Raw genomic sequence first — 13,202 nt, forward strand, 5'->3', positions numbered from 1 at the left:
ACAATTCATTTCCCAGTTAAAAAAACCAAAACAAAAACATAATTGTTTTGGGTGCCGCTAACTTTGTGGTCTCATCTTCTTTCACTTCCGCTTCTCTGGTGATCTGCGAAACCAGTCATGTTTTGGCAAATTGGAATTTGCATCGTTTTTCATTCATTTTTCTGTTTGTGTTCCTGAGCCTGTCAGAATGGCTCTCCAGCTGAAGACAGCATAAATAATATTTTGACCGTCCTAAATCTCAGTCATCCGTACGCTGTCATTTTACCTGTTTGTCTGGATTTCTTCCTGATGAGTACAGATTTTATCTGTCTTCCCGCCGGTGATATCAGCTGCAGGATGCTTTATTAAAGCTCCCAAGGAATCAAAATGTCTCCATCTGTCCTGTCTGTGCAGAGAGTTTGGCTGGAGAGATCCCGAGCTGCCAGAGGTGATCCAGATGCTGCAGCACCAGTTCCCATCTGTGCAGTCCAATGCTGCGGCGTACCTCCAACACCTCTGCTTCGGAGACAACAAGATCAAGGCCGAGGTTGGTGTCAGCTTCATCTATATAAAAACTCTTTGTGACAAATGAGAGGGTTGTCTTACGTTGTTTTGTATTTCCCAACCTTGCGTTTCAAGTAATGGCACATAAACAAACCTGTTCTGGATTATAAACCTTTTGGTATTTCATTTATATTGATTTGTTTTTCTTCCCTAACGTTGTAATTAGGTTCAGTTACTCCCGAAGTCATGTGCTGATCGCTGGAAAGCAATTTCAGAGGGAAGCCCCCGTGGTGCGATCTAATAAAGTCTTTAATAAGGCAAGCAGCATATAGGGATGTTGTACACACACTCAAAGCCCACAACATTAGGAACACCTTGACATTCAATAACTTTATTATCTCACAAACGTGAGTACACCACTCACATTTCAGCAATTTATTGCATCTTCTTAGTAGTCAGAGGTTCATGCTCCGCTTCAGAATGCCACAGGTTAGAATCCATGAACCGCAGCACTCATGCACACCACCACCATGCTCGTGTGTAGGCAAGACACACATATCTTGATCCTATAGTGCAGGGGTGTCAAACTCAAATACAGAGTGGGCCAAAATTTAAAACTGAACAAAGCCGCGGGCCAAGGTTGAACAAATTAACCTTTTAATAGGGACCCAAACAAGTTTTGCATTAAATATTGAACAAGCAAGGCTTATATAACTTTATAGTGACATGCAAAATCGACTTTCAAATAATAATAATAATAATTAAAAAATATCAATGGCATATCAAATACAATTTAAATAAAAATGTAATGCCTCTTTTCTATTTGCAGCCTTCTGAGGTAAATATCAACATTAACTTTTTCCACAGGCTAATACATTTGAAAATAAAATAAAAATGAATAAACCAACCATTCAGGACTTTAAACTGCTCAGTTTGCAACACAATGATCTAATCTGATGTGCCCAAGCCAGATACCTGGCATCTTTTCTTGGATGCTAGTTCATTAATGCTGAGGCAACCTTCATTATCCAACGAAGGTGTTCATCAGTCATTATATCTCGTAGTGCGCCCGGACCACAGTCTTGGGGGCGTGCCTTAAAGGCACTGCATTTAAGGTCCTCTACAAGCTGTCGTCACGTCCGCTTTTCATCCATTCTAGCAACGTACCAGCCCAGTCACAAGATATGTGCGGCTTCTGTACGCACACACACGTGAATGCAATGCATACTTGATCAACAGCAATACAGGTTGCACTGAGGGTGGCCGTATAAACAACTTTAACTCTGTTAGAAATATACGCCACACTGTGAATCCACACCAAACAAGAATGACAAACACATTATGGGAGAATATCTGCACCGTAACACAACATAATCACAACAGAACAAATACCCAGAACCCTTTGCAGCACAAACTCTTCTGGGATGCTACAATATACACCCCCGCTACCACCCCACCCCCAGCACTCGTTGCACTGAATGAAAAGCGGATGTGACGATTTTCGGGAGGGGCACTGAAATCTGGGACTCTCCCGGGAGGGTTGGCAAGTATGAGAATTAGCGGTGAATGCGGTGTTACCGCGGCACCGCCGCTGAATATAATCGGCGGGCCAGCTCTAGTGTTAATTTTATACTGCCTCAAGGGCCAAGTGAAATTACACGGCGGGCCAAATTTGGCCCGCGGTCCAGAGTTTGACACCCATGCTATAGTGAGACGATATACTGTGTACAAAATATTACCTTTCCAATCATAATTTGGGGTTTTCAATGTTAATAATGAACAGTAGGGAAGGGATTCAAATGGCCCCATTCCTGGGTGGATCTCGCGTGAGATGAAGGCGGGGTGAGAATCATTTTGCAAGACGGTGGAAGGCGCCGCTCTATATCGCAACTGATGCTGTGGTCAAAGTTGGATTTGCCACTAAACGCATTTTAAGATATTCAGCAGCTAAAGATGATAGTACACCCACCCAATTTGCCACGTTTCATGTGTCAGGTAAACCGTGACGGATGGGGCCATACGGATACTGTATGTTTTATCCCTTAACTATCATGTAATTGTAATAACTAATTATAGTAAGTATAATGTTTAATAAACTCATTTAATAAGGTGAAAAGACAACAATTCAGTTCACAATCAACCACTGCTAACAATTAAACATGAATAGTAGGGTTGTCCCGATGAACATTTTAGGTCTCTGATCTGATCCGATTTGGAGTTCCTGGAAATGTAACTAAAGTAAACACAACAACACATTTTTATAAAGCTCATTTATTTGAATTCATAATTTGCTACTATTGTTGTAAATCAGACAACATATTAAATGTTTGATATTGAATGCTATATAAAAGTTGTTTTGACAAAATAAAGTTGTTAGTATAGAATAAGTAAACAAAAGTAAAAACTACTATTGGCTCCCGTTTAAATCATTTGGTTTTGCGCTCAACGCCTTCCTGTATCCAGAGACCTACTTCACGACTTTGTAAACGTGAACAAAAATGACCAAAAAGATAAGAAAAAGATGTCATCCCTTTAGTATAGTTTGTATACTAATACTATGGTAGGTATTGATAATATCTGGAACGATCAATTCTCCTTTACTTAGCAGTTAGCTTCTTGTGTCGTCCTGCTCGGTGTGTGTGTGTAGGTAGCATGCTTAGCCATTTGTTTTCCTCTACTCCTAGTCCTAGTACTTGGAAGAAACTCAGTTTATCGTCTGTGGTGACGATTAGTGTCTGAGAAGCGGCTTCGCACTTGCAACTTTTTCTCAATTTGGAGCCGTTGTTATGGCAAGACTCTTGGAATTCTCTTGCATGTGTCTAACAAGGAATATGGAAATGTGATTGTGTCTCCCTGAGCATGCATCCCTTTTGAAGGCATATTTCACGCAAGTACAATCTTTAGCCTGTAAACAGTCGGACACAGCTGTTGGAGATATTAGTTAAAGAGTTAAAGCGACATAGTAACTTTGTGTAATGGGTGACAAAGTGTACTACAAAACCCAAAACCAGTAAAGTTGGCACGTTGTGTAAATCGTAAATAAAAACAGAATACATTGATTTCCAAATCCTTTTCAACTTATATTCAATTGAATAGACAATAATTAATGTTCGAACTGGAAAACTTTGTTATTTTTTGCAAATATTAGCTCATTTGGAATTTGTTGCCTGCAATGTGTTTCAAAAAAGCTGGCACAATTGGCAAAAAAGGAATGCTCATCAAACACTTATTTGGAAAATCCCAAATCTGAACAGGCTAATTGGGAACAGGTGAGTGCCATGATTGGGTATAAAAGCAGCTTGCATGAAATGCTCAGTCATTCACAAACAAGGATGGGGCGAGGGTCACCACTTTGCAAACAAATGTGTGAGCAAATTGTCGAACAGTTTAAGAACAACATTTCTCAACGAGCTATTGCAAGGAATTTAGGGATTTCACGATCTACGGTATGTAGTATCATCAAAAGGTTCAGAGAATCTGGAGAAATCACTGCAAGGCAGAAAACCAACATTGAATGCCCGTGACCTTGGATCCTTCAGGCGGTACTGCATCAAAAAGTGACATTAGTGTGTAAAGGACATTACCACATGGGCTCAGGAACACTTCAGAAAACCAGTAACTACAGTTTGTCGCTACATCTGTAAGTGCAATTTAAAACTCTACTATGCAAAGCCAAAGCCATTTATCAACAACACCCAGAAACGCCGCCGGCTTCGCTGGGCCCGACTCATCTAAGATGGACTGATAAAAGTGTTTTGTGGTCTGACGAGTCCACATTTAAAAAATGTAATTGTATTTGAAAACTGTGGACGTCATGTCCTCCGGACCAAAGAGGAAAAGAACCATCCGGATTGTTATAGGCGCAAAGTTCAAAAGCCAGCATCTGTGAATGTATTGGGGTGTATTAGTGCCAATGGCATGGGTAACTTACACATCTGTTAAGGCGCCATTAATGCTGAAAGGTGCATAGTTAGACTTAGACTTAGACTTCGACAAACTTTAATGATCCACAAGGGAAATTGTTCAACACAGTAGCTCAGTTACAATGATGGAAAGTGTAAGGATGGAAAGGACAATGCAGGTATAAATAGACTAATATAGCGATAAAAAAAAATCTAACATATATACGAAGATATACATAATATGTGTACAGAATATTATATATAGAGATATATTATATTATGTCTATAACATATATACAATATATACCAATGACCATGTACAATACAGTATATACAGTATATGTGACAGCAGCAGCATGAAATAGAGAGTAGATCCAGCAGAAAATGGAAAATAGACATTAAAAACAAAGAGAAGTAGCTAACATGTCAGGTGTCAGGTAATAGGCGGATATCATCTATTGCTGTAAGGCGAGTGATTATACAGCTGGATGGAGTGTGGAATGAAGGAGTTCTTGAATCGCACAGTGCGGGAAGGAAGTTGAAGGAGCCTGTTGGAGTATGAGCTCCGCTGTCCCTTAATTGTCAGGTGGAGTGGGTGGGCAGGATTGTCCATGATGGCCAGCAGTTTGTCCAGTGTCCTCCTGTCCCTCACTGACACAAACGCCTCCAACTGCGTGCCAATAGTTTGGCCGGCTTTCCGGATCAGTTTATCAATCCGGTTTGAGTCCCTTTTGCTGGTGCTTCTCCCCCAACCAACCACTGCAAAGTACAGGGCACTGGCCACAACAGACTGATAAAATATCTCCAACAGCTTGCTGCACACATTAAAGGACCTCAGCTTCCTCAGGAAAAAGAGTCTGCTCATGCCCTTCTTGTAAACAGCTTTGCAGTTGTCCTTCCAGTCCAGCCTGCTGTTCAAATGGACTCCCAGGTACTTGTACTGCTCCGCTACTGCCACCACCCGGCCCTGGATCTTGATGGGCTCCACCGGGGTCACTCTCTTCCTGAAGTCGATGACCAGCTCCTTGGTCTAGTCCACATTAAGGACCAGATGGTTCGCCTGAGACCACTCCACAAAGTCAGCAATCAGTGTCCTGTACTCCAATTCCTGTCCCTCTCTGATACACCCGCCGACCACAGCAGAGTCGTCAGAGTATTTCTGCAGGTGGCAGGACCTGGAACTATACTGGAAGTCTGAGGTGTACAGGGTGAACAGGAAAGGAGACAGGACAGTCCCCCTGTGGAGCACCTACACCACTGACCACAGCATCCGACAGGGAGCTCCCCAGTCGCACAAACTGTGGCCTGTCAGACAAGTAATCAGTGATCCAGGAGACAATGGATGAACTGACACCCATCCTGAGCAACTTGTCACTCATCAGAATTGGCTGAATGGTGTTAAAGGCACTGGAGAAATCAAAAAACATAATCCTCACAGTGCCCTTTCCACCATCCAGGTGAGAGTGAGCATGATGCAGCAGGTAGATAACAATATCATCCACTCCTACATGGGGCTGATATGCAAACTGTAGAGGATCCAGGGAAGGAGCCACCAGTGGTCTCAGCTGATCCAGCACAAGTCTCTCGAGGACCTTCATGACCTGGGACGTCAGGGCAACAGGTCTGAAGTCATTCGAGCCCGATGGGATGGGCTTCTTGGGCATCGGCACTATGTACGATGTTTTCCATAGCAATGGTATCCGTTCTAGCTTCAGACTCAGGTTGAAGATGGAGTGCAGGATCCCAGTTAGCTGAGCAGCGCAAGTCTTCAGGACCCAGGGGTTGACTCGGTCAGGGCCTGCTGACTTAGCTGGATTGACTCTCTCTAGCTGCCGTCTTACATGTCCAGGTGTCAGACACACCGGGCTGGCTTTCTCAGTGGGGGAGGAGTGAGGGGGGAAAGAAACGGCTGTGGCAGGTAAAAGAGAAGGAGTTTGGGTATTGAAGTTCAGGGGAGGTGTGAGAACAGGAGTAGTGAGGGGAGGGTCATTAAGGGGTGCACTTCTAAATCTATTGAAAAACAAATTCAGCTCGTTGGCGCTATGTACACCCTCTCCAGCAGTTTGGCTTTATTGTTGAAGCCTGTGATGGTCTTCATTTCCTTCCAAACCTCACGAGTGTTGTTCTGTTGGAGTTTAGCTTCAAGCTTCCTCCTATAGGTATCTTTCCCTTCTTGTAGCTGAATTTTAAGCTCCCACTGAATCCTCTTCAACTCGTCCCGATCACCGGATCTGAAGGCTATAGCTTATTTTTATTCAGCAGCACCTTTAGCTGGCTGGTGATCCAGGGCTTGTTATTTGGGTAACAGTGGACAGTTTTTGTAGGGATGATGGAGTCCTCACAGAAATTGATGTAGTCAGTGATGCAGTCTGTGATGCTGTCAATATCTGTCCCGTGAGGCTTACGGAGTACTTCCCAGTCTGTAGTCTCAAAGCAATCTTGTAAGGCTATGCAAGCCTCTATGCTCCTCATTTGCACTGATTTAGTTGAGATGGGCTGCCTCCTCACAGCAGGAACGTATCGAGGTGTTAAAAGCACGAGGTTGTGATCAGACCGTCCCAGGGGGGGCAGGGCAGTGGCTCTGTATGCATCTTTTGAATTAGCATACAGTAGGTCCAGAGTTTTATTTTTTTGTGTTGCACAGTGCACATATTGATGGAAAGTGGGTAAAATAGAGTCCAAAGAAACATGATTAAAGTCACCCGAAATGAGAATGAGGGCATCGGGATGTTTGGTCTGTTGCTTAGCAACAGCGGCATGAATGGTGTCACAAGCAGCAGTTTCGTCAGCAGAAGGAGGAACATACACTCCAATGAAGATTACAGAAGTAAACTCCCTTGGCAAATAATATGGCCGAATTCCAACAGCCAGAAGTTCAATACAGTTCAATACAGGTTTTGGAGCAACATATGTTGCCACCCAAGCAACGTCATCATGGACGCCCCTGCTTATTTCAGCAAGACAATGCCAAGCCACGTGTTACAACAGCGTGGCTTCATAGTAAAAGAGTGCGGGTACTAGACTGGCCGACCTGAAAAGCTTCAAAAATTGGTCTCCTCAGTTCCCAAACGTTTACTGAGTGTTGTTAAAAGGAAAGGCCATGTAACACAGTGGTAAAAATGCCCATGTGCCAACTTTGTTGCAATGTGTTGCTGCCATTAAATTCTAAGTTAATGATTATTTGCAAAAAAAAATTAAGTTTCTCAGTTCGAACATTAAATAGCATGTCTTTGCAGTCTATTCAATTGAATCTAAGTTGAAAAGGATTTGCTAATCATTGTACCGTATTCTGTTTTTATTTACGAATTACACAACGTGTTAACTTCACTGGTTTTGGGGTTTGTATTAATTATTACAGAGGTAAAAAAAAACATTAAAATGTGAAAAATTGAGGAAGATGACGTAATGTAATGTAATGAGATTGATTTTAATTGATTCTAATAATAATACACTTTGTCACTTATAACACAAAGCTGATCCTAAATTTTGTCTTTGAGTATATATTATATAAAGTATTTTTTCTTTTTTTGTACAAAATAAAACAATTTTGAATATGGCCCCAACATTCTTTAGTATACGACCCTTGGTGGAAAAAGTTTGGACACCACACAAAAAATTCATGGTGTAAAAATGTTGCTGCAAACATTATTTTGGCGTCATTGTGACAAGCAGACCAGTCATTATCAAATTGTCAGGTTTTTTGTCATTGCATCACAAATTTTAGCTTATTTTAATTGTTTTTACAGTATTACTGTTATTTTTTTTGTGACTGGCCAGACCCGGGCCTAGAGTTTGACTCATATGCTGTGAGCTATCCACCCACTCACACATACAACAATAAATACACACAAGGAAAAGACAGCCAGACTTGCACACAAGAAAAAAACGTACAGTATCGGTCATTTCACTTAATCCTTGCAGCACTGAAAGAAACTGAAGTGTTTAATGTCTTTCATGACAGATATAATTAGCGTTTCTAAGTGAAGGCAAACATTTTTGCCAGTGAATGCTTTGTGTTTTCCAGCATTCATTAATGGGCAACACAATCACTTATTACACAAATTGAATGCAGCTGTTGTGCCTTTAAATATCACACATTCACATGCAGCATACAGCACAGACTTTAGAAATCATACAACTGCTCCTAATTGGGACATAATTTAATTTTTATCTAAATAATTACTAATTTCCATGAGTTATTTTAAGCAGTGTTACCCATAAACAAAATGATCACCACATTCAACTTTAATTGTCAGCAATAGTACTCCTGTTTTTCTTTAAGATAATTGTACTTCTCACAGTTTGACATTAGCAAAGAGACATTCAGAGAAAATTAAACCTTTTATTACTCCGTAGGAGGGAATGGCATTACCTAATGGTAAAAAACGATATTCTCTTTTGTTCCATGTAATTCTCAAGTGTTTTGGTGGATCCTCAAGGTTGTATCGAATTATTGTTCTTTGTAAAAGAGGGAAACATCTAATGCAAGTGGGTAAAATACTTAAAATTAGTGTTAGACTTACTTTCCCCAGCTACTCTGACACACAGTATATGTTTCATTATTTCATTTTAATATTATGCGTTTTTTCTTAATAGTTTAACCTTACAGGAAATTCTCTAGAGAAAACTCAGTGATGTTTCAATAATTCATGTTTTTCTGATTAAGACAAAAAACAATGAGGGCTATGTTTCACTAAGAATTTTCATAGTCGAATCTGGGGGGCTGTCAAACGATTAACATATTTAATCGCGGTTAATTTGCAGATTGTTCAATTAACTCAAAATTAATCGCAGAAATAATTTTTCATCAATAATAAGTGTACCCTGGACAGATAATTTTCCTCTTTTTTTTAAACATGACTAGACAATTAGGTGTCTTCAATGATTTTTTAATAAACATTATGCTTTTTTTAAACAGCTCAACACAGGATGGACATAAACATGCTTTTAATGTCAGTAAAAAAGTGTCTTGCCAGATTTTATATTTTTTAGGAATACATAATTTGTATTCCTGATGTAGGAGCACTTGCATTCAGAGGAGGAGCTACACCATGTTTTGCGCATTAATAACACACAAGGTGGATTGTTACTATCATGCTTTAATTGTCAAAGTTTGTTAATGTAATCTGTAATATTTACCTGAATATAAATGAATGATAAATGGGTTGTACTTGTATAGCGCTTTTCTACCTTCAAGGTACTCAAAGCGCTTTGACACTACTTCCACATTTACCCATTCACACACACATTCACACACTGATGGAGGGAGCTGCCATGCAAGGCGCTAACCAGCACCCATTAGGAGCAAGGGTGAAGTGTCTTGCTCAGGACACAACGGACATGACGAGGTTGGTACTAGGTGGGGATTGAACCAGGGACCCTCGGGTCGCGCACAGCCATTCTTCCACTGCGCCACGCCGCCCCAATAATAAATGCCTCTGATATTCTGTTAATTACATGTTGTATAAATTGATGGTATTCATATCCCTGCGTGAACATGTTTTGACTTTCTCTATTTATTATTAAAATGTAATATTCAGCCTGCTAAACATTCTGTAAACAATCAATCAGAACAGGTTATAAAAGAATATACACTTTATTTCAATCTGCCAGAAAACACTTATTTAGGTAAAAATACCACAGATTACAATTGTCTTACAATGTAAGACAATTTTTCATTTTGTTATGGTAGTAAGACCGAATTTGACGCCTATCACTATTATTGTGAAGCCACAAGTGTGTGATTTGTATGAGAAAATGTGTCTTGACATGATTTGACGACGTGAAAGTCTTTGATAAAAATTAAGTCTTGACTTCTTTGCTTACATTCTTTCTTTTTTGCTGAGCTTTTATTCCATCTTACTGAAGCAGTTAGTGAAACAATTGGTATTTTATGTTATCGATGCACTCAACTGTGTATTAATGAAGTTCCACCTCTCTGCAAGGGGCCAAGCGCGCCAGTAGGCAGTTGGTCTAGTGATGTCGTCTCACGGCGAGCAAAGATAGAATGGTCTTGTTTTGTCGGGAGAACGACTTGCCATGGTTTTAGACATGGGAATTCCATAATGTATCGTCATTATATTTTCTCACGCTACGGAATGGACCGAGAGTCAAAAAAGCGTCAGAACGCATGCGCGTTAATCGCGTGTTAAAAAAATGAGCGCCATCAAAGGAACTTATAGTTGACGCGTTATTATCGTGTTAACTTTGGCAGCCTCAGTTAGATTGTGTCATTAGTTGACAGTCAAATATTGGCAAATTGTGGATCACCACAATTTGCTTCTTTTCAGTCCATAACAAGGCTAAAACACTCAGATAAACACGGGAGAGGTTGAATAGTTTAGTGATCGAGGTTGTCCGATACAACTTTTTCATCATACCCGTACTGGGCTCTTGCGCATTGGCCAATAGCGATATTATTATTGTTTTTTTTGCTGATATCGGACCAACCCGGACACCCCTATTCGTGAGGTCCTCACATCGGCTCTGTTCTGGTCAGCTTTGGCTCTAGCTCGGCACCAGGGACATGATCAATTTGGACTGTCAGGGAGAAGTAAGGATTATTACTGTTGGAAGCCCGGCGATTCGAGTGTGAGGTTGACAGTTAAACTCCTCTGAATTGAATATTTGACTATTGTATGACAAACTAAGTAGTCACCATCTGCAATATTGTGTACACTAGCAGAGAAAAGACTAAAATGTGTCATGCGTTTATTCAATCGGTAAACAGTTGAGGATCTTTATGACCCCAAAAGAAGTACCGTATTTTCCGCACCATAAGGCGCCCTGGGTTAAAAGCCGCGCCTTCAATGAACGGCATATTTCAAAACTTTGTCCACCTATAAGCCGCCCGGTGTTGTAAGCCGCATCTAACTGCGCTAAAGGAATGTCAAAAAAACAGTCAGATAGGTCAGTCAAACTTTAATAATATATTAAAAACCAGCGTTCTAACAACTCTGTTCACTCCCAAAATGTACGCAAATGTGCAATCACAAACATAGTAAAATTCAAAATAGTGCAGAGCAATAGCAACATAATGTTGCTCGAACGTTAATGTCACAACACACAAAATAAACATAACGCTCACTTTCTGAAGTTATTCTTCATTCATAAATCCCTCGAATTATTCTCCTTCGTTGTCCGAATTGAAAAGTTGGGCGAATGTGGGATCCAAAATGTCGTCTGGCGCTGTCTCCCTGTCTCCCTGTCTTGGTGAACGTCACGTGTGTTCGCCTTCTGTCATCCACTGTTCCCACGCAGTTAGCAGTCTAGCTTCGAATGCACTGTTGACACCAATATCTAGCGGCTGGAGGTCTTTTGTCAATCCACCCGGAATGACGGCGAGTATTGAATTAAGCGCGTAAGCGTGTCTCTTAATGTGATGTTATGAGCTAGCAAATATAACAACTACACTACCCAGCATGCAACGATAGTGACGAGCATGCGCGGTAGCCCTGAGAAGCGTTGTTGTATGCTGGGAGTTAGAATGTGGTTATGAGCACGCTGTGAGTAAACGTTGAGAACTCAGTTAACACGCCTCGTCTGCATTATTTATAATTAGACAGACAACACACTTAATAGGAGCCATTTTGGGGTCTTTACATAAACACACAAATGGAAATGAAACGTCACATATCCCAGCATGCACCGCGCGCTTCTTCTACGGGGAAAAAAGATGGCGGCTGTTTACCGAAGTTGCGAGACCGAAACTTTATGAAAATGAATCTTAATATTTATCCATATATAAAGTGCACCGGGTTATAAGGCGCACTGTCAGCTTTTGAGAAAATTTGTGGTTTTTAAGTGCGCCTTATAGTGCGGAAAATACGGTAAACATCCAAACATCCTGGAGAAGAACGGAACTGTATTGACTCGACATAAAATTATTTTTTTCTCATAGAAAAAATGTCAAATTAGGTGGATCGCCTTATCATTCATGGTCTAGCAATGTTTGCATGCAAATCAGTAGTTCATGCCAAACAACAGAGCTTTTCTTTCTGTCACTTACATAAACTTGGAGAGATTCATGGTGAAGGTTAGGCAACATAGCAATCAACAGATTAGTTATGATTATAGTTATAGTATAAGAGTGAGCCTTGAAGCAGTCATCAAACAAATGTGGAGACGCTAAAAAAAAACTGTGGAGGGGGGCGTGGCCTGCGGACCTGCAGCGAAGCGGGGTGTGCCAGGACCAGCTTCGAGATCAGCGACAGGTGCGTAGATGGCCCACCTGGGCCTGGTTATCTAATCACCTGTCGCTCTGTTAAAAGGCAGCATCCGGGAGGAGAGAGTTGTTGTAGTGGGAGCTGGAGAAAAAGGCGAGAGAGAGAGCAAGACACAAACTTAGAAAAACATTTTGCTGAAAAGCAGAACACTTGCACGCTGTGAGGAAAAATAAAATAGTGTTGTAACCCTGATCCGGGCTCTTGTGGCAATATTTGGTGGTCCGAGGAACCCACTGGAGGGCAACATCCACAAAAACATATCCTTTTTTAAGAACAATCTATTAAGTGTTGACTCACAGATTTTGAAAACATGAGCCAAAAAATAAACACTCCTGCCTTTTTTTTTCTTCTTTAAAATAAAAATAATAAACCATTTTAAACAATTTGAAAAACTGTCTTGAAAATTAAGGGAGTGCTTTTATAAAATAATCTAAACAAAAAGTGTCTTATTCCTCTGCTTATTCTTTTTGTAAATTAAAATTTACACATAGTCTCACACTAGATCAGGAGTCGCCAACCCGTTGATCGCGATCTACCAGTCGATCTTTAGGATCTTACTAGTCGATCACGAAAATATAAGGAAAAGAAAAGT

At 40.8% G+C, this 13,202-nt stretch overlaps 1 protein-coding gene across 7 annotated transcripts in view; it reads left to right on the top strand.

The window, feature by feature from the left end:
- Positions 1-13,202, top strand: part of ctnnd2a (catenin (cadherin-associated protein), delta 2a) — a 723,152-nt gene that overhangs the window by 502,769 nt on the left and 207,181 nt on the right. For all 7 annotated transcript variants that reach the window (XM_061965552.2, XM_061965556.2, XM_061965554.2 and 4 more), the window contains exon 13: positions 394-526. In XM_061965552.2, the coding sequence (XP_061821536.2) occupies positions 394-526 (133 nt within the window). The remainder of the gene's footprint in view (positions 1-393; positions 527-13,202) is intronic.

This window comes from Nerophis lumbriciformis, linkage group LG07 (assembly GCF_033978685.3).
Source record: "Nerophis lumbriciformis linkage group LG07, RoL_Nlum_v2.1, whole genome shotgun sequence".
Taxonomy (NCBI): Eukaryota; Metazoa; Chordata; class Actinopteri; order Syngnathiformes; family Syngnathidae; genus Nerophis; species Nerophis lumbriciformis.